We start from the raw sequence: 22,065 nt of genomic DNA, 5'->3' as shown, positions 1-22,065 counted from the left end.
TTATGTAAAACAAATTAGTTTGAAGTCAGGTATGTAGAAGGTAGAGCGGGGTGGCATATTGGACTGCCTGGTTCAGAGAGGCATGAGTTTTTGTAGGCAAATATCCTTCATTAGATATATCCTCAACACAAATGTTTTCCTTATCAGATAATATTAGGTTCTGGCAGTATTGGAAAGATAGGAAAAATTAGAATTGCAACAAAACATCTGCTTTTACTTTTTACAAGATTGTAGGTAAAAATATATATTCTTGAAAATATACGAGAATTTTTTCTAATATATTTCCACTTCTTGCAGTTTTCTCAATTTTTCATGGCACAATATCCAAATTATGGACTTTTTCAAATTTGACAAGAGTTGATTATTTCATAGTACAAGCTTACAGGGATCAAATTCATCCTTTGTCCCCTTGTCTTTGATGAAAATCCATTTTTTTAAATTAAAAATGGCAGAAAATCTGTAAAATATCCTAATTTCAATGGAAGTATGGGTTGTTGTTCTTTTTAACCAGGACTAACAATATTATTTTCAGTTTTGTTTAAGGAAACTGCTATAATATTTATGCTACTGAAAAAAGAAAAATATTACACTTCACTTTAAATTGTCTGTGAGGTTATATTTATCTGTATTGCTCCAGAGATTATAAAAGAGCAGTGAATAGGTACTTTGCCTTTCAGAGGCTACCAAGCAATTCAGCCACATTTCAACCTTTTTATCAAAGCACTTGCATCTACTATTTCAAATAAAGAAATAACTTTATTATTGAACAGAGAAAATTAATCACTATCAAAGCACTTTAAATTAAATTGAAAGTTACAACAGAATAATTGTGACCCATTGGTATCTGCCAACTACTGCCTCAGATATATAAAATGGTTTATTTAAAATGGGTGTGATACATTTGATTTATCTTACAGCATTTTTCACCTGCTACTTTTTTCTTAAAACTCCATTTTATGGGCAATTCATTTTTCCCATTGACTTTCATCCTCGGGGTTAGGATTTCTGATGAATTCATAGATTCATAGAAAAGGAGGGCTGGAAGGGACCTCAGGAGGCCATTGCCTGCTGGAGGCAGGATAATCCATCCCATACATCCCTTATCTAACCTATTCCTAAAACTATACAATCAGACTTGTTTTGAGGTAGTTTAAAGGAAAGCAGAGGTCAGGAAGGTGTGCTGCTAATAGTACATAATGTTTTTGTTTTTACTCTATACCAGGGGTCAGCAACCCCAGGCACATGTGCCAATCATGGCATGCAAGGCTAGTTTGCGTGGCATACCACCACCAGCCCAGGCTCTAAGCAGCTGCTGCCAGCCACGGAGCCCAGGCTGCTCCCAGCAGGCAGCTGGGAGGCTGCAAGCCCTGCTGCAAGCAGACCAGTCTCCATGGGCTGGCTGCAGCTGGGAGGCTGCAAACGGCTGCTCTGGGTTCCAGCACGTCGACACTCCGGCACCTTCCAAGACAGACGTTGTGGTTTTTTCAGGACTCTAGCCAAAAAAAGTTGCCTACCCAAGGTCTACACGTATTACCTCCATCTTCCTATTTTCTAGCTGAAAGAGACAGGTTTTATACTCTGGGATCCTGGTTTTCTCTGATAAAAAAATCTCAAATTCTCTGATAAAAATGCAGATTATCTGGTAAAAACCTCAAAGTCCATGATTAAAATGAAATACCACTATATATGTATATAGATATCATTTGAACACAATGCTTTATAGATATATTTAAATTTTAAAGCATTTTGGAAGCCTACCAGTGCCTCAATAACTATAATAAAATAAATTCTAAATACCTATACATTTTGGAATTTGATTTTGGGTTTTTTATCATGGTAAATCAGAGCTCTGCCTGCCCCCTTCACTCACAGAATGCAGGTCCAGGCCCCTCACTCCCAAGTGAACCCCCCAGCTCTGCTGGTGCCCCCTCATTCCCACACCATAGCCCCCTGGCTCTGCTGGTGCCCGTCATTCCCTGCAATAGCTCCCCAGCCCTCCTAATGCCCCTCCCTCCCCACCCCTGGACCTGCTGGTGCAGTGTCCAGGGCAACAGGGCCAGGGACCTGGGTTTGCAGCCTCCTCCCCCCACAGCAGTGCCCAAGCCCCAGCTGCCACCCATGGGAGATGGCAGCTGCTGTAGTGACGTGGAGTATGGAGCCCAGCTCCCCCCCACTGCAGGCAGCAAAGCTGGAGCAGAGCCCATGGAGGGGGTGGGTGCAGGCTGCATGCTGTGGGCTTGAGTGCAGGCTGCTCATGGCTCAGTCCCACTCCCCACTGGGAGCCATGCATTCCAGCCTCAGGCCCCAAGCCCCACGCATAACCCAGCTGGGCAGCATTCCCATCCCTAGCCATGGTTGACTCCCTCCCTTCTGCTTTATGGGGGGCTCAATCCCCCCTCCCCACTACCATACTTACCTGGAGGAGCTGCTCTCCAGTCTGTCTGATGGCCATGTGCATATACATACACATGGTGCCTACTGCCTAACCACCCTCCTTCCACTCCCCTTGCAGGCTGGAACTCTGCCAGCTTACAGAGAGCTCTTTGCAAATGTGCAAAATCTGTGCGTTTCTCCTTTAAAACAAGAATTTCATGTTTTTCTTGGGTAAAGGGGGAAATCCACATTTTTCTTAATTTCTTATGGGAAATGGAAAACTTGTATCCCTGTTAATAATTAATATGCATCTTTTGTAGTAAGTAGTGCTATCACCAGAACTGACTCTCAAGGATATCCTAAGCCCCATACAGAGGCCCTGCACAAGGCTTTATTTTACAGTTAATGCACCCTTAGAACTGATGCTTAGGATTTAAATAAGATATTATATATAGGGTATGTAAAGTTAAGCTTCTAATTCCATATATAATGGCCAGATTTTCAATAGCACTAAGTAAATAGCAGGTTCAATTTAGAAATTTTAAAAATTAATTGAAAATCTTGTGTTCTTCAAAAAAACATTTAGTATCCTACATTTAGTATTCTAATAATTTAGTAAAATTATTAGAAAAATTAATCAACACAACTATTAGCCACAAAACATTATGAAAAATGAATATTGTTGATTATGTTGCTTCAGATAGAAACTTGGCATTCATTAGTCCCCTCTATTCATTTACATTGGTGGTCTATTGATATCAATGGATTTATATGAAACTAAATGGATTTATACTAAACTAAATGGGAGGAGGATCAGGCCTTCTAGCTAAACAATGCGTGCATATTTTTTCTTTGGTGATAGCCCCTTTTTGGTCAGATATTTGCTCACAATATTATTCTAAGACCATTAACTTCTCATTTTCACTTCCACCTCTCCATCTACATTGGTACTTTTTTTGGTTATTATTTCATTAAAGTAGAGTGTGACGTTGCAGTGCAGATTGACTGAAGAGGGATGCTCCCTTGGGGATAAAGCTAGGACCTGTCTTACAGAGACTAATCATGTGTTTGGTCTCTTGTGATCCAGGAAGATGAATCATGAAATCATTCTTGAAGCTATATGTCACTGCAGAGTGATACAGTAAAACCACTGTGCAATTATTCAAAATATATATTAAAATGTATTTATAATAAATTATGATAAATGAAAGACATTAAAGCCAATTAGATTATAGCTGGTCAGCCTTATTTACTCATAGCAGCTTTTGTCCTATTAGTTGATATAAATTGAATATCACCATAAAAGGCTGTATCAGGTTGCCTTCACATTAGTATTTATTTTCTTTAAAGAAAAGTTTTTATTTTTCCCTTTTTTTTGTAACAGTAATAACCCGGTGAAAACATTCTATTCCATTTACATTCTTTCTTCATATGAGAATTATGTTAATTTGTACTGTGTAGATAATAAAATATTTATTAAAGTATTGTTAGAATAATAAAATCTACTACTAATTTCCAGCAGTTATGGCTTTTCTCTCATTTTTTTCCACAAAATTGTAATTTTGAAGATAGTTTAATGTATATAGAAGTACATACACAATAATTAAAATAAGATTGTATCTCTTCCATTAGAAATTTCATAAACTATGTTTTAATCTCAGGACTGAAAAACAGGTGTATTTATTTTATTTACTTATTCTGTTTACTTGACAGGTGCAATGGAAGCAGAAGAGAGAAATCGCCAAATGAAAATGAGCAAGTACAAACAGGTAGCAGGATCAGACTCCAGGCTGGAGCAAGATTATCATACTCAGGCAAGGGAGATATTTTTTTTTTTTGAAAAGCATAAAAATATGATAATCCAACAATTGCTACTCCTCTGCATAGCCATAAACCAAGCTGTGAATCTTGTATAGGAATTTTATTGTTTTACTAAGAGGTTCTTATATGTTTGTTCTAAATCATTGAAAGAGGTGCAAAAATGTGTAAGGTTTTATAACATGGAACATAAATCTAAATAATGCTACAACTAACAAAAACATAATAATAATAACGTGTTTAAGAAATAGGAGTTAACTGATGAAAGGCAGTGTTCATTGACTTCAAAAAGTGAAAAATTGGCTATAAAAATTTCTGGTGGAGTAGATAGTAAGAGTCAAGATGATAAAAGATAAAAAGGAAGTAACAGAAAGATTCTAGAATTATATCTCAGTATAAGAAGTACTAAAACCTATGCCTGATTTTCATACTGAAGAGTTATCAGTTGCATCAGCTACCCCAATTGATATTTAAAGTTATATTGGCCTTCTGAAGAAGACACAGACATCAGAATTTTTATTTTGTCTAATAAAGTTTAGCTACTCAAAAGATATTTTTACCAATCTTGTCAGTAAACAAGACTCCAACTTACTTGTAGCAATTTGCAAAAAAAAAATAGTTGTTTTCATGGTAGTAGGTTATACATTTATTGTCTAAAATTTCCTGTTACTGGGAACTGGGTAGTGTTATATACCATGTGTTATTTAAATTTAAGATATTTTCATTTTTTTAAACTCCATTATGGGAAAAAAATATTTAGTGTCTTCTATGAGACTTCATTAAGTTCAGAGGTCTAGGGCTAGACTATGAGAAAAACAGACTTTAACAAATGAAAGCTTGCAGAGGAAGATAATTTTGTTGTAGACATATATGTTAATGAGGACTGACAAAAATAAGGCGTTTGAAATGTGAAAGCGAAGAAACCAGCAATTTTAGGCACTATTATTAGCTCTATAGTTAATTTCGGTTAATTTAGTAAATTGTTTTCTAGTAATGTGATTCCTAATGGTGAAAAATACGTATTGTGAGAGAAATAAATGTCTTGTGAGTAGTAAAAAGAATTAGAATTAAGTGAAACAAAAGGAAAACTAAATTTTTACATGTAGAACGTTTAATCCAGTTTATTTGCTCATAGGTATATTTGCTGCATAGCATAGCATATAAATTCATAGATTCATAGATATAGGGTCAGAAGGGACCTTGCAGATCTTCTAGTCTGACCCCTGCCCTGGGCAGGAGAGAAAACTGCGCTCAAATGACCCCAGCTAGGTAATTGTCAAGCCTCCTCTTGAAGACCCCCAAGGTAGGAGCCAGCAGCACTTCCCTTGGAAGTTAGTTCCAGATCCCAGCTGCCCTGACTGTGAAGTAGTGCGTTCTAATGTGTAGTCTGAACCTACTCTCTGACAACTTGTGGCCATTATTCCGAGTTACCCCGGGAGGCGCTCGGGGGAACAAGGTCTCTCCCATTCCCCGTTGGTCCCCTCTAGTAAGTTTATAGATGGCCACCAGGTCCCCTCTCAGCCTTCTCTTGTGAAGGCTGAACAGGTTAAAGTCCCGTAGCCTCTCCTCATAGGGTCTGCCCTGCTGTCCCCTGATCATGCAGGTGGCCCTCCTTTTGACCCGCTCAATGCTGTCCACATCCCTCCTGAAGTGCAGCGCCCAGAACTGGATGCAGTACTCCAACTGTGGCCTGACCAGTGTCTCATAGAGGGGGAGGATCACCTCCTTGGCCCTGCTTGTGATGCATCTGTGGATGCACAACAAGGTGTGGTTAGCCCTACTGTCCGTGTCCTCGCATTGGTGGCCCATGTTCATCTTGGAAACGATAATGACTCTAAGATCTCTTTCTGCCACTGTGCTTTTGAGAAGAGAGTTCCCCAGCCTATAGGTATGCTGCTTGCTTTTACTGCCCAAGTGCAACACCCTGCACTTGTCAGTATTGAATTCCATCCTATTCACATTTGCCCACCCCTGTAACCTGTCCAGGTCCAGCTGTATCCTGTCCCTCCCTTCTAGTATGCCCACCTCACCCCAAATCTTGGTGCTGTCCATGAATTTAAACAGGGCGCTTTTCACCCCCTCGTCCAAGTCGCTAATAAAGAAATTGAACAGTGCGGGCCCAAGGACCGAGCCCTGAGGGACTTCACTGCTCATATCCCTCCATGTTGAATATGACCCGTCTACCACCACACTCTGAGTGCGGCCCCTCAGCCAATTTGCTATCCATCTGACTGTGTAGGCATCAATGCCACAGTCACCTAGCTTTTTAATGAGAATGGGGTGTGAGACAGTGTCAAAGGCCTTCCTGAAGTCCAGAAAGACTACATCCACTGTGACACCTGCATCCAGTGATTTTGTGACCTGATTGTAGAAGGCAATCAGGTTGGTCTGACAGGACCTGCCCCTAATGAAACCATGCTGGTTGCCCCTGAGCATCGAGGCCCAGAAGCCTCACATCGGTCTCAGGGAAAATCCTTGAAAAAATCATTAAGGAGCACATCTGTGAAGGGCCAGCAGGGGAGATCACACCTAGGGGAAATCAACATGGGTTCATCTAAGGCAGGTCCTGCCAGACCAACCTGATGGCCTTTTAAATCCCTGGATGATGGTGTCACCATGGATGTAGTCTTTCTGGACTTTAAGAAGACCTTTGACACTGTCCCTCACCCCATTCTCATTAGCAAACTGAGCGACTGTGGCATTGATGCCTACACAGTTGGATGGGTCAAAAATTGGCTAATGGGGTGCACCCAGAGAGTGGTGGTGGATGGGTTGTACTCAACCTGGTGGGATATGAACAGTGGGGTCCCCCAGGGCTTGGTTCTGGGCCCTACACTGTTCAACATCTTCATCAGCAACTTGGACAAGGGGGTAGAAAACATGTTGTCCAAGTTTGCCGATGACACCAAGATGTGGGGAGAGGTAGGCATGTTCGAAGGGAGAGAGAGGCTGCAATTAGATTTAGACAGACTACAGAGGTGGGCAGATGGTAATAGGATGGGATTCAATGTAGATAAATGCAGGGTGCTGCACCTGGGGAGAAGGAATCCACAGCATACATACAAACTGGGGAGCTTCCCCCTTGTGAGCACAGAGGGGGAAAGGGATCTTGGAGTCATTATTGACTCTAGGATGAACATGAGCTGCCAATGCCAGACTGCAGCCAGCAAAGCCAACCACACCTTGTCGTGCATCCAAAGATGCATGTCAAGCTGGTCCAGAGAGGTGATACTCCCCCTCTACGTGACATTGGTCCACCCTCAATTGGAGTACTGCATCCAATTCTGGGCACCGCACTTTAAGAAGGATATGGCCTGCCTTGAGAGGGTTCAGAGGAGGGCCACCCACTTGGTTGGAGGGCAACAGGGTTGGCCCTATGAAGAGAGGCTGAGGGACCTGAACCTGTTCAGCCTCAGCAAACAGAGGCTGAGGGGAGATTTGGTGGCTGCCTACAAACTTGTTAGGGGAGATCAGCAGCAAATAGGAAGAGCCCTATTCTCCCCAGCAGCACCTGGAGTGATGAGGAACAATGGCCAGAAGCTGCTGGAGAACAGGTTCAGGTTAGAGATTAGGAGGTACTATTTCACTGTCAGGGTAGCTAGGATCTGGAACCAACTTCCTAGGGAAGTGGTCCTTGCTCCTACCTTGGGTAAATTCAAAAAGAGGTTGGATGAACACCTGTCTGGGTTCATGTGATCCCAGCGTATGCTCCAACCAGTGGCAGTGGGTTAGACTAGATCATCTATTCAGGTCCCATCTGACCCCTAACTACTATGAAACTATGAAACTGTAATCATCCCTGCTGCTGGCCCTTCACAGATATGCTCCTTGATAATCTTGTCAAAGAGCTTCCCCAGAATCAAAGTAAGACTAACGGGCCTATAGTTGCCCGGGTCCTCCCTCCTCCCTTTTTTGAAGATGGGGACCACATTGGCCCTCTTCCAGTCATCCAGCACCTGGCCAGAGCACCATGAGAGAGCACCTGGCCAAAGCACCACCATATAATATGCATGGCCTTGTAATAACACGTAGAAGGGGTTTGGGATCTAATATATATTTTATGTTGAGTTATATGGAAAGATAATTTCTAAATTTCTATATTATGGCCACTTTTGAAAGGAACTATGTTGTTTTTTTTTACATGGATGGATTTAGAACTGTTATTGCACTTTTCCATAAGAACCACTATGATCCTATGCAGTGTAGAAGTACAGTGAATGCACGGAATCTATCTACAATTTATTCAGACAATTCTCCTGCTTAGTCAGTAGCTGAATGTCATCATTAGTCACATTAGGTGCATCTACATGAGACACTTTATTGCGGAATTGACTAATTAGCTCCGCAGTAAAACGTCACCATCTACATGTGTGCCTCTATTAGGCTGGGGTAAACTAATTAACTCCACTGTAGAAAGTACTGCTCAACACAAGTAGTATCCTATGGTGGAGTTATTTATTTTGCCACAATACACAAGTAGACAGTGACTGGGGCTGGGTGGGGCACAAGGGTGCTAAAGTGTGGGGACTGCCTGCCAGCTAGCCTCACACAGTAGCACGCTTGTGCCCCAGCCAACCCCTCCACAGCATGTTCAGCTAAGAGGGAACAGCTCCAGGCTGGCAAGTTGGCCCCTGGTTCCCCTGCCAGCTAGGGCTGCGCCACCCTGGCTCAATGTGCTGTGGTCCTGGGTGCACATGTAAATGCTGTGCCTGGGAACAATAAACTCCAGTGTGAATTGTGCCAGATTTTATTGTTTTGCATTAATATCATGTGTAGATGCATCCATTGTGTAGTTCCTCACTTCAAAAGAGAGCATTGAAACTACTTGAGGAGTAAGAAGTATTTTGCAAAGAATACTCAATATAGCTTAATTTCAAAGAAGCCTTCCTTCTCTCTGCCTCTCTCTTCTCTCATTCACATTCAGTTCCTTCTGCCTTTCTCTCTGCTATGTGCCCATGTATGAGTTTGTTTTCATAATTCTCCTCTTAGGCTACATAAAGGTTTTGGGGGAAGTTAGATCACATTAAAAATGGCCACCTGATCTAACTTAGTTTGACCACGTGCAGACCCTGCCCTTAGGGTGCAGGCAGAAGTGTTGGTTTCCCCTAAAAATAGCTCCTCCTCCCTGCAAGGCTGCACAGTTTTCAGAATGGGAGGAAGGAAATGAAGCAGAGGGAGCTCATTCTAGAGGTTCCCCAGCCAGTACTGGAGGGTGGAATGGGTGAATTAGTCTTCCCCACCCACCCACCTTGGTGGAGCTCCTTTATACCTTCCCCACCCTCCAGCTGGGGCTGAAAACCCCCGAGACTGAACTCCCTTTGTTCCCTTTCCTCCCTCCCATTCTGAAAACAGTGACAGACTGGCAGGAAAGCAAACAGAAGATGCCCTGTTTTGAAACATTTTCATCTGACCCCTCATGCAATGAGGGGTCAGATTTTCACTCAATCAGCCATTTTTGAAGCTGTCTGCAGCTGTGCAGTTGTGTTTGATCACAGCTATAAACTGCTTTCTGTGTGGCCAGATTCAGTGAAAATTGTCACTCTTGTCTGTGCTCTTGGATACCTAGTCAGGTGGATCTAAGTGCAAACTGTACAGAAGTCCAGGAAGTTTAGATCAGTCTAAAAATGGCCAGCCTGATCTAAGTTAATTGTACCCCAGAGGTAGTCTTACGTAAATCAGGTCTGGAAAGACCTATCTAACTGAACTTCTCTACAGCTCCATGGCCCTTCTCCCTATCCCCTGTGGACCAGCCAGTCCCACTCCCTCCCCCCACACCCCTTCCTGCAAGCCACTCCCAGTGCCAGTTTTACCAGAATTTACTGATGCTAGGAGCTGAAGAAGCAAGTCAGGGTCAGGGGAGGGATGAGCAGTACTGGGGGCCTTGGGCTGGGGGACATTGTTTATCTTGGAATGGGGGAGTTGCTAAAAATAGCCCCTGGTCCTTGGGTGGGTGAGGACCTGCCCCCACCCCGCATTCTCCCAAGCCTCTCTGTGGACCTCACTAGCCCCCCTGCTCCCACCAAACCCTCCTTGACCCCACCAATACCCCAAGGACTCGGTTGCCCAATCCCCCAAATCCCCCCATGGACTCCACTTGCCTACTTGATCCCCCCTGCAGACCCAACTTGCTCCCCCAATCCCCCCACGAATTCTGCTTGCCCTCCAGTCTCATAGTTTCATAGACATTAGGGCTGGAAGGGACCTCGGAAGAACATCGAGTCCAGCCCCCTGCCCAAAGGGCAGGAAGTCAGCTGGGTTCATAGGATCCCAGCAAGATAAGCATCCAGTTTGCTCTTGAAGGTGTTCAATGTAGGCGCTTCAACCACCTCCGGTGGCAGGCTGTTCCAGACGTTGGGGGCTTGGACAGTAAAGAAATTCTTCCTTATGTCCAGCCTGAAATGGTCTTGTAGTAGTTTATGACCATTCGACCTAGTCGCAGGCTAAAGAGTCCCAGGGCTCTCAGCCTGTCATCGTAGGGTCTGCTTCCCTGACCTCTGATCATGCGCGTGGCTCTTCTCTGGACTCTCTCAAGCTTCTCCACATCCTTTTTGAATTGTGGAGCCCAAAACTGGACACAGTACTCCAGCTGCGGCCTCACTAAGGCCGAGTACAGGGGGAGAATGACGTCCCGGGATTTGCTTGAGAAGCATCTATGGATGCAAGCCAGTGTTTTGGTCGCTTTACTAGCCGCAGCATCGCATTGCCGGCTCATGTTCATCTTGTGGTCAATGATGACCCCCAAGTCTCTTTCTTCCATAGTGCTAGCCAACATAGCACTGCCGAGCCTATAAGGATGCTGCGGGGGTTTTTTCCCAAGGTAGAGAACCTTGCATTTATCGGCGTTGAACACCATCAGATTCTCGTCCGCCCACTTGCTGAGCCTGTCCAGGTCAGCCTGGATCACCTGCCTGTCTTCTGGTGTGGATGCTTTTCCCCAAAGTTTGGTGTCATCAGCGAACTTGGCCAGTCCACTTCTGATTCCAGTGTCCACATCATTAATGAAGATGTTGAACAGTATGGGTCCAAGGACAGAGCCTTGGGGGACCCCACTGGTCACAGGACACCATGATGAGTAACTTTCAAGCCCCTATGAACCCAACTAGTCCCCTAATTCCTCCAACCCCTCCACAGATGCTTTTTACCCTTGATCCCCCCAGCCCCACCTGTAGACCCTGCTAGCTCCCCTGATACCCCCAGACCCCCTGAGGACCCTGTTTGGCTCCCCAATCCTCCCAATCCCCTCCCCCACAGATCCCATTTACCCACCCAGTCTCCCCCAGAGACCCCACTTGCCCCCCAATCCTCCCAAGCCCCCTTCCTGCTATCTCTAGTAGGAAAGGGGCTCCTCCCAAGCCCCCTTCCCATTATCTCCCCCATCCTGATTTACCTTAGATCCTTAGATTGGGTGGTCATTTAAAACTCAATCTGACCTCCCCCAATTTACCCCAAAGTCTGCATGTACCCTTATGTTGGGATGAAAAGTCAGATATGTAATTGATAGTGTTGGAATGATGATGTTAGGTGATATGGACTTTATTTTAAAAGGTAATGCTTTCTTAATTACATAAGCCATATCCAGAAATGTATAGGAAATATTACTTCCTTGCAAGTGTTAACATTCCAATATTTAAAATAGAATGATTTCCCATACCAGATAGTTCAGGAAAAGTCATACACTCAAAATGATCTCTGAGTATGCAATAATATAAACTCTTAGAATGATCTAATACTATGATTTATATTATTATAAGATCTAATAATATAATTTTATACTTATATACTTATAAGTATATAATACGAATGGATCTGTGTTGTCTTGGCTCAAAGTGGCCAGTGGTATCCCTCAGGACCAGTGATTTTCGACATGTTTATCAATGATTTGGATGGGGGTGTTAAAAGCTCACTGGCCAAATTCATGGATTACACCATGTTATGGGGCAGTTTGGCCATGCCAGAAGACAGGTTGCTAATACATGTGGACCTGGACAGGCCAGAGAGTTGGGCAGACTGGAACCAGTTGAAGTTTAACACTTCCAAGTGTAAGGTGTTCCATCTGGGGGCAAATAACCCTCAACATACATACAAGCTCAGAGGTGACAGGCTGACCCGCACCATGGCTGAAAAGGACCTAGGGGTAATGACTGCTACGTAAACATGACTCGTTAGTGCAATGCAGTGGCCAGCAGGGCAAACAACATGCTGGCATGCATTGCCCGATGCATCTCATGTAAAACTAAGGAAGTGATACTCCCTTTGTACTCAGCGCTGGTGAGACCACAGTTGGAGTACTGCATCCAGTTCTGGGTGCTGCACTTCAATAAGCACATGGAAAAACTTGAGAGGGTCCAGAGAAGAGCCACCCCTATGATCAGGGACTTGCAAAGCAAGCCATATGAGGAAAGGCTGAGGGACCTGGGCCTCTTAGCCTAAAGAAGAGACGGTTGAGAGGGGACTTGATAGCAGCTTACCGCTATATCAGACAAGTGCATCAGGACCATGGTCAACATCTGTTCACTAGGGCACCCCTGGGGAAGACCAGGACCAATGGATATAAACTCCTGGAAGGCCACTTCAGGCTTAATACCAGGAAAAACTTCTTCACAGTCAGGGTGTCCAGACTGTGGAACAAACTACCTCCAGAGGTGGTGCAGTCACCTACCCTGGAGGTTTTCAAGAGGAGACTGGACAGTCACCTCATTGGGGTCACTTGACCCCAGTTGTCTTCCTGCCTAGAGCAGAGGGTCTAGACCCAATGATCTGCAAGGTCTCTTCTAGCCCCTAACAATCTATGAATATATGATTCTATGAATCTTATAAGATCTAATAATATAAGTTTGAGAGAGTTTTATATTCTCTTTTTTATCACTGTTGGTTCAGTTTTTCCTAGTTAAATGATAATATTCATGGAGACAAAATAAATCAGTGTTATTGATTAACTGGTTTCTATCAACCATCTTTTATAGTAGTGATTTGATATGGACAAACTCATGGTCTATGCATAGAACAGGTGTCTGATCTTCAGTCTCGCACAAGTGAGAGGTGAAGTATTGTCTTATCTTAGAGTATCTTTAACTAAGCCATGGATGACATGCAAATACAATGTAACCTGCTATATCTCCATTTTGTTTCTTTCTTTTGTTGGAAATTACCATCAAGAGATTCCCTCATAACAGCTATAAGGTGAGAAAAATAACTAGTTCATTGCTATGGAAGTACAAGTTGTAACAACATAAATAGGACAATTGGAAAGGTCATACTGAACCAGACCACTGGCCCATACTGTCCTGTCCTATCTATGCAAAGTTCAGTATAAAATTATTCTAAGAAAGATATAAGACCTCCATCATTGACAGTTATACAATATTTAACAAGCATGTAGAGAAAGGGTTTTCTTTCCTAACTCAGTGGCTCTTAGTAGTTTGCTGAAGTATGAAGTTGACTTTTTAATAAATGTAACCCTGGGCACAATGCTACCTGTGCCCTCAACTGAATAATGGGATCCTGGAGTACCCAGTAGCTGGTGGCCCTGCTCAGCTCCCTGGGTAACTGCTGCAGGGTCCCCGAGCAGAGAGCCTTCCCTTACAATCAAAGCAATCTTGCAAACCATTATAAAATTATTTTAATTATTTGCAAGATAACATATAACTAATACAATAAAACAAATAATGTTACACAACATAACCCAGTGATGGTGCCCCTCCCCAGTGTCTTCTTACTCATGGAGAGAACCATGGTAGGTTCAAGCAGTCTCTCCCTAGTCCTGTGTCATCCCTCCCGTCCTATGCTCACCCATTCCACACAGGGGCTTGTAGGAGGGTCTTCCCAGACTCGGAGTCTCCTGACAGGCAGATTCTCTTTTGTGTCTGCCTTGGCAGGGCTGCAAGGGGGACAAGAGGAAAAAAGGATACACTGTTTTTCTTTCCTATGTAGCTGCTAGCTGCCACCTCTGCAGGACTCTGGCAGGGGCTCTCTGAGGAACGGTCATGGCAAGGTCCTTTTCCTGGCCTCCAGCCTGTCTTTCACCCCTCCTGTTGTTCTCCTCCCCTAGAAAAACTGCTCCTCCCTTTTAAACAAGCCCTCTCAGCCAATCCTCCGCCAGGACTCTTTCCGGGCTTTTGCTAAAGTTCCTCTCATTCAAACCCCTGCTGGGGTTATATCACTCCTCCCACTTCAAAGAGGGCTGCCTCCAAAGCAGCTTCACTCACCCTCAGGGAAAACAATGTCCCTACTGGGACAAGCTTTCTGTCTCTTCACAATCTGCCCCTCTGCAGGGCAGCCCTTTCTATCCCTTCAGGGGAGTACAATTTTAATGCTGCTATATACATTTTTCTTTTAACTGGTGTAACTGGATATTTATTATTTAAATAAGTATCTAATCCTTTTTAGAATCTTACCAAGAATTGGACTTAGATAATATTCAGTGAAAGTGAGTTCCAAAAGTGAGTCATATGAGAGATGCCCTATTAAGTTTTTCAGTATAGATTTAATCAAGGCAAATAGGGAGTTTAATAAGTATATTGGGATGTGTAATATGTAGACTTACAAACGAAAGACATGAGAGGAGAAACAGGTAAAGGATGAGTTCAGTATTTTTGGTATTGGAAACAAAGTTGAAATTTGAATGACTGAGTTCTAGTGGAATCTGAAAGACATGGCAGGAAGAATGTGGAAATTAGAGAGCTAATATTATAGGAGAACACTAGAGTATCACAGGTATGTTTCAAAGATTAACATGAAAGACAGCAGCCAGTAGTTTTAGATTGCTTAAGTAATTTATGAAGTATTCCTCTAGCCTATTCCTAGGTCCAGTTTCCTCTGCCTTGACATCATAGGAAAGCTGAATGGGACCTCACAGAGTCATTTAGTCCAACCCCTGCTCAAGGCAGGATCACACCTGACTAAACTATCCCAGCCAAGTGTCTAACTGAGGGGTTCTCAAGCTCTGGCCTGAGTAACCTAGGAATCCAGCCCATGGGCGTTCCCCATTGGTTGGGAAATTTGGCAGCAGAGGAACAGTGGTATTTAATACCACCTCCCCTCCCCACTGCCAAAACGATAGAATAATAGAAAATTAGGGTTGAAAGAGGGACCTCAGGAGGTTTTCTAGTCCAACCCCTTTCTCAAAGCAGGACCATCCCAAGCCCCAGGCAGTAGTCAGAGCCAGGGCATGTCCCTTGCATGGTTTGATCATGCCAGGGCCATCCCCCCTTCCTCTTGTCAGCTGCTTTGGGGCTGGCTTACTCCTCCTTCCCCTCCCCCACCCTATCCAGGCCATGACCCTTCCCTCTGCCTGACCAAGTTGTGGCCAGGCCACGCACCCCACAGCTTGGGGTGGGCCATGCCCCCTTTCCTTGCATGGGAAGGGGGCATGGCCAGGTTGGGAGTGGGCCATGCTCCTTCCCTTGCATAACTGGTTTGGGGCTGGGCCACATCCCCTTTCCCCTGCAGGGCTAGGACATGCCCCCTTTTCCCCCACTCAGCCAAGCTGGGGCTGGGCCATGCCTCCTTCTAAATTGAGACCTTGGCCCACCCCCAATTGTGACCTTGGCCCACCCCCACTGGATGAAAAGGTTGAGTGCCACTGGTCTAACCTGCTCTTGAAAACTTCCAGGGATGGAGATTCCACAGTTTCTCTGTTCTAATGCTTGACTACCCTCGTAGTCAGAAAGTTCCTCCTAATCTCCAACCTACATTTTCCCTGCTACAGCTTGAGGCCATTATTCTTAGTCTTGTCTCCTATCTCCATCCTCTCTGTAATCACCCTTCAGTTATTTGAAGATTGTTATCAAATCCCCCATCAGTCTTCTCTTTTCCAGACTAAGTAACTATAAAGTCTTGAAGTCTTTCTACCTAGAAACAGGACTGTATTATTCTGAGGCAGTAGAGGAGATATGTAGAGAAGAGAGAAAGGCCAAGAATAGAGCCTCATGGCATTGTATAATAAAAGAAAAGTAATGGGAGTAGTAAGCTTTGTTATTATTGAGAAAGAAATAGTAAGATTCACATTAAAACTAAAAAATGGAGGAAACATGGTTTATGTTCATGGAATATGTTCATGGAACTTAAGAAACCCAGTGATCAGTTATGTTAACAAGTACAATTAGGCCCAATAATATCAAGAAAGAATAATCATAAGTGGAGGTAAGTAGTAAAAATAATATGTTATTTCAAAAAAGGACGGTCTAAGTATCATGAATTGGTTAAAAGCCAAGCTTTTGGGAACTGTATCCTCCAAGAAGGGTCAGAAGAGAAAAGAATACTTTCTTCAGAATCTTGTGTGAAAGACATATTGGTGATTAGATGGTAAGTGACCAAGGGTGAAATTATGATGATTAGTTTCATTTTGTATTGTTTTGCTTTTTGTCTTAAAATAGAGGGAAGTGTGGCCTATAGATGAATATAGATCTTTAGGCATGTGTAACTGCACTGGACGTAGAATTATTTAGCATTAATGAAGTAAAGTATAAGAGTAGTGAGGCAACTAGCAAGGACTGGGATTCTAGTGGGTCCAATGAAGTAACTGTAGTATAATCTATTAGTAGGACAGGATAACAAATTTATGTGAGAAAGGGGATATATTGAAAGATGTAAAAGGTCTTTTACAGCTCTGCTTTCTATAATTTTTACTGAAAATGAGATGAATGATATAGTTGATGTTCATATTTTAACAATCCCCCTATAAACCATATATATCATATATACTATTTATATTTTAAAAGTAGTATAATTCCAGTTTATATATAATGATGATCTAAGTCTTGTAGTTTCCAAAAGTTGTGCACAAAACACATTTAGAAACCAAGACCCTTTAATTTGGGAAAGTAGTAGTATCAAAACTACAGTAAGATGTTGATTTGCAATCTCATCATAAATTAACTAGCCAGTTTAAATTCTGAACAGCAAACTTCCATATAGAACACACATTCTATATGTATACATTTGGGTGAAATAAATGAGTTTGGGGAACTAAATGGGGAAAGATTCTAAACTGCAAAGGCATCATTCAGTCTTTTCACAATGTATTATTTCATCTCACTCTATAAAAGTTCCTATCTTTTTACTGCTTGAGGTATTTGCTTAAGTGGTGCATTTATCTGTGCATTCCTTTTTGAGCTGTGCTGTTATGAGAAAATATTAAAACATTTAATTTAATTTTGTAATGGAGCAAAATTTGTCTCTCTTTTTTTTTTTGGTTTGTTTTTGTTTGTTTTTGTATTTTGTTGTTGGTAAAAAAATATTGCATGTCTTATGAGTGGCAACCAAAAGAACATCAGAAATTACCAGAAGAGTAGTGGAGATCTTTTCCTTTCAGGCCATTGATACACCAATGTAATCAGCCTTCATACCATGGTAAAAATGGAGTGAACACATGCCATCCAGCCCTACCCATGGAATACTCTGAGAAAGACTGGGCAGAGAAACTACACTGGTGTAATTTACAGGGATGCATGGGTTGTATGTTCACAGCTTATTCTAGGGTCTTATTTACTCAAGACAAACAGGCTTTTTTTTACCTGATTCTCTCACCATTAACTGGTGTAATAGCTATCTGTGTGCAGCTGCCCCAGGATAACTTCATGCCTGCTTGCTTCATATCCCAGTGCAATTTATATTGGCATACAAAACCAATATAAATTATACTGAAATATGTATTAGGTGTCCATATCCTAAAACTTCAAAGCTCAGCTTCAAAGCTCAAGCCCTTCTCACATCTTCATACACCAGATGCTGGTGGTCTTTATCCTGTGTTCCTCGGACTGGTGAAACTTTTGTAGCTATGTGCTCTCAGTATGGGCTATAGGATATATATATAGCAAATCTTTGATGGAGCTATGAAAATTTATACCAACTAAGGATCTGCCTTTTGGAGCCTATACTGTAAGCTCCAGGATTAGTGATTGTTCTGTTGTGGGGTGTAGTTATTGTGGGAGTAATGAAAATGTGTTGGCAGGTTTTACATTTCTTGTCCTGGAATGGTCTAGATCCATTCGGTGTGCTTTGGGCCATAGAAAGTTTGCTTCTGGTGATAAGATTGGTGAGTTTCAGTGCTTGTTAAGGCTAGGATGGCTGATTCTGGGAAGGCTGGTTGCAGCATGGGGCCACGATAGTGGCACTGGCTGGAGCCACACCCGACCTGGAGCCACACATCCCAAGATTCTGTGGCACACCTGTTAATGTTTGATGGCACACCAGTTGGGAAATACTGTCATAACTAATGGTGTGCGATTCATGGGGATTTTCTTTTTGTACTACAGCAGTTCTTCATGTGGTATCTGGGTGGCTCTTTCAAAAGTGCAATCTGTCTCTCTGGAGGAGTGCTCTTGTTGAGTGAAAGCCCTTTTGAGATTTCTGGGGTGGCAATTGCTGGTATTCTCCTCATTGCAAATTCTGTGGTATCAGAGGACCTGGCTGTATATTACAGCTTTCTTGGTGTGTTTAGGGTGATTGCTAGTTCTGTGCAGATATGAGTGTTGGTCTGTGGTTTTCCTTTATATGGTTGTGAAAAGGGTGACTTCTGGGCCTCATGTTAGCTCAGGCCCATCCCTGTCTCTGAGCAAATCACCTGCCTTGCTCTCCTGCCACGCCGTGTTGTTAAATAATTCGGATGTTAAAAAGGCAGGAGTCTGCCCTTCAAATGCTCCAGTTGTAACAGGGCAATGTCTACATGCTTTAACCACCCCTAATGCGTCCCATATCTCACAGATGTTATGCTCTTATAGTAAACTGTTCCGGCTCACAGCCAAACCAAATCCAGACCTTCGTAAGGTCTCCAGCATATGGCCCCCACTCTCACAGGGGCCTCTTTCACTGAGCCCCCCCCACCACAAGGGCCTCTTTCACTCAGCCTTCTAGGCCGTATACACACCACCCTACTTCCATGGAGACCATTAGGCTTGTCCTCTCACACTTCAAGCAGCCCCAGCCCAGCCTGTTTGGCCTCGCCCAGAGCTCTCATTTGAGTGCCAGCTTCCTGATTCACTCACTGTTACCCCTCAAGCAGCCCTAGTCCAGCTTATTGGGCCACACACTGGGCCCTGATCTGAGTGGTGACTGCCTGATTTACCTAACTCTGGACTAACTCTGCCCTGGCCCCTCACAAGGCCTCTATGTCCCTTCCTGAACCAGCACTCCACCCCTTCATTTGGGGTCTGGGGCCAAAGACCCCCTTGGACTCAGCCACTTCCTCATAAGCTTATCTGGCCCTACAACTCTTCCCTTTCCCTCACAGGGCTCGGGGTTCCCCTCCTTACAGACTCAGGTGCTTCCTAGAGCATGCCTGGCCCCATTCACCAGGTTCGTCCACCCCTACAGGCTCAGGTGCTTCAAGAAGCTTACCTGGCCTAACTGCTACCACACACTCTCTCAAACCACCAGATGGCTGGGGTTTAGGCGCCCCAACTCACCTTGCACCGGGGAGGTTCTCGGTCCTGGTATTTACGTGGGGCCTGCCATGCCACCAGCAGTCCCACCAGGCCTCCCTATCCCAGCAGGGTGCAGTTTTACATCATGCTCAGGACCAGGAGCCTCCAAACTATCCCCACAGCTCCTGTCTTTACCTCCAGGTGTTTTGGGAGCAACTCATCCTGATGTTATCTCCTGGACTGCTCAACCCCGACTGTTGCCTTTCTGGCTGATGTTTGAAAATGGCCACCGCAATCAGCCACCTGGTAGCTGCCTGCTCCAGCCCTTAAAGTGATGGAGCACAAAAGCTGTTCCGGTACAATGGTGGTTTGTATTTTAACATTCCGGATAATGATCATAGTATATAATAAGGAAATGTTGGTCCTGGAGTACTCAAGACATAGTCTGATGGAGGGGTGATGGTTATTGAATTTGTGATGAAATCAATCAGAGATTGCAGGTTGTCAGTCCAAACGATGAAGATGATGTCTATATATCTTAAGTACAGCAAGGGTTTGATAGTGCAGTTCTTGAGAAATTCTTCTTCCAGATGGCCCATAAAAAGGTTGGCATATTATGGGGCCATTTTGGTGCCCATAGCTGTGCCCATGGTCTGGAGGAAGTGTTGGTTATTGAAAGTGAAGCTGTTCTATATGAGGATGAAGTGTATAAGTTCAGAAATATCTTTAGGTCTATACTCTGAATTGTAAACTCACTCTTGCAGATATGTAAGGCAGGCTTGAATGCCATCCTGGTTAGCTGGTAACACCATGGATGTTACCAGCTTATCCTGCCGTAAGCTGGTAACATCCATGGTAGCTAGGAGGGTATTGCTGGGAAGGAGGTCTATGTTTCTAAGTTTTCATAGCAAGTCTGTTGGGTCTTGGACAAAATGTGCTCTTTGGATCACAAGAAGTTTTAGGATGGAATCAATGAAACCTGATATTTCCTCAGTTAGTTCCTTGGTTGGCTATTATAGGTCTGCCTGGGTTCCCTTGTTTGTGAATTTTAGGGAGCATATAAAAAGACCCAGGGTTAGGTAGTGTTGTGTATCAAGTTCTGTATTTTTTCTTGTAGTTCAGATGGAAATGCTTTGATGGTGGTTTTGAGTTTTAAGGTTAAAAGGGAATTTGGATCTTCCTTTAGTTTTTCGTAGTAGGTGGTGATAGAGAGTTGTCTGTTGGCCTTTTTAATGTAGTCTTCAATGTTAGGGATATACTAGCTCGTCCTTTATCTGCTGCTTTTGTTACTGTTCGGTGGTTGGATCTTAGAGATTCGATGGCCCTTCTCTCTGAGAGGGAGACGTTGTTATGGTGGTGTGTGTTGTTGATTATTTCATTGTTCATGAAAGTAGTCAATATAGCAGTCAAGGTTTGAATATAGCAGTAAAAATTCAGGATGCTGGGGGGCAGACTGGCAGGAAAGAAATTGTGCTAGGAAAGAAGTAGAGAGCAAGGCTGAGGCAGGATCTGAGAATCAGTACTAGAGATGTGTAAGGTCAGAAAGCTACTGGCAGAATGGGATATACTATGTGGCCAAGTGTGCAGCTGCTTGGACTTCCCTTCAGTCTGAGGCCATGACTATTAGACAAATTGGCTAGACAGGTACCTTCTGAGCATCAGCTGGGACTGACCAGCTCATCAGGGTGCTTAGTGCTCCACTGATTGGTCTCTACCACCAGCTGTGAAGACTTAACTCTTACTTAACACTGTGGCATTAAGCTGATTAGCTGCACTTTATTTTCTGAACAGAATATGATAGCGTTTTGTATGTTTACTGGTCACCAATTTATTTCCAAATTTTGAATGTCTGTTTTATTTTATGTATTGTAGACTTGATAGGTACTATGACTAACATAATATTCAGATGTTGCATTCATTCAGATAGTGGAGCCATTGGTGCAGTACAAAAAAAATTAAATAGACTAAGGCTAGATGTCTTTATACAAGAACATTTTTTAATTCTCTTAGATGCTTCTAGTTTTATTTTGGCATCTGTTGCTGATTATATGTCTGGGAAACGGAGATACAAAGTTTTCCTTGTTCAAAGTGTAAAAGGACCCTATGATGCTGGTAAGCACTCCTAAAGATGAGAGACAAAACTGAATGTTTAACTTGGTTCTGAATGTGTATTGGTTAATTATTGTCAGAAAATGGAGGTTTTATTTATGTAAAATTTAATTTTTATTGAAAAACTGAATAAAAAGTAAAGTTCTGGACTGGAAACTAAAATTATGTTTTAATATTACAAAACAAGTCAAACTTTTCTGCAGAAATCATACACTTTCAACTGAAAATTTTGCTTTGTTAAATACTCAGCTTTCTATCAAAAAATAGTTTCAAGAGAAAAATTTTGACTGACCTTGTTAATGAGCTCATGTTACTTTTCAGAAAATGTATAGGTGTTAATTCTCTTGTTCTGACTGAGCTTTGAACAAGGCAGTCTTACAGCTGTCCTTCCTGAATTCCTGCT

The 22,065-nt window shown here is 43.1% G+C and overlaps 1 protein-coding gene across 2 annotated transcripts in view; it reads left to right on the top strand.

Moving 5' to 3' along the window:
- RIMS2 (regulating synaptic membrane exocytosis 2) overlaps positions 1–22,065 on the top strand; it is a 417,536-nt gene that overhangs the window by 242,723 nt on the left and 152,748 nt on the right. For both annotated transcript variants that reach the window (XM_025192862.1, XM_025192863.1), the window contains one exon: positions 4,087–4,187. In XM_025192862.1, the coding sequence (XP_025048647.1) occupies positions 4,087–4,187 (101 nt within the window). The remainder of the gene's footprint in view (positions 1–4,086; positions 4,188–22,065) is intronic.

The sequence above is a fragment of the Alligator sinensis genome, unplaced genomic scaffold (genome assembly GCF_000455745.1).
Source record: "Alligator sinensis unplaced genomic scaffold, ASM45574v1 scaffold911_1, whole genome shotgun sequence".
NCBI lineage: Eukaryota > Metazoa > Chordata > Crocodylia > Alligatoridae > Alligator > Alligator sinensis.
This window is presented reverse-complemented; position numbering and strand designations above follow the sequence as displayed.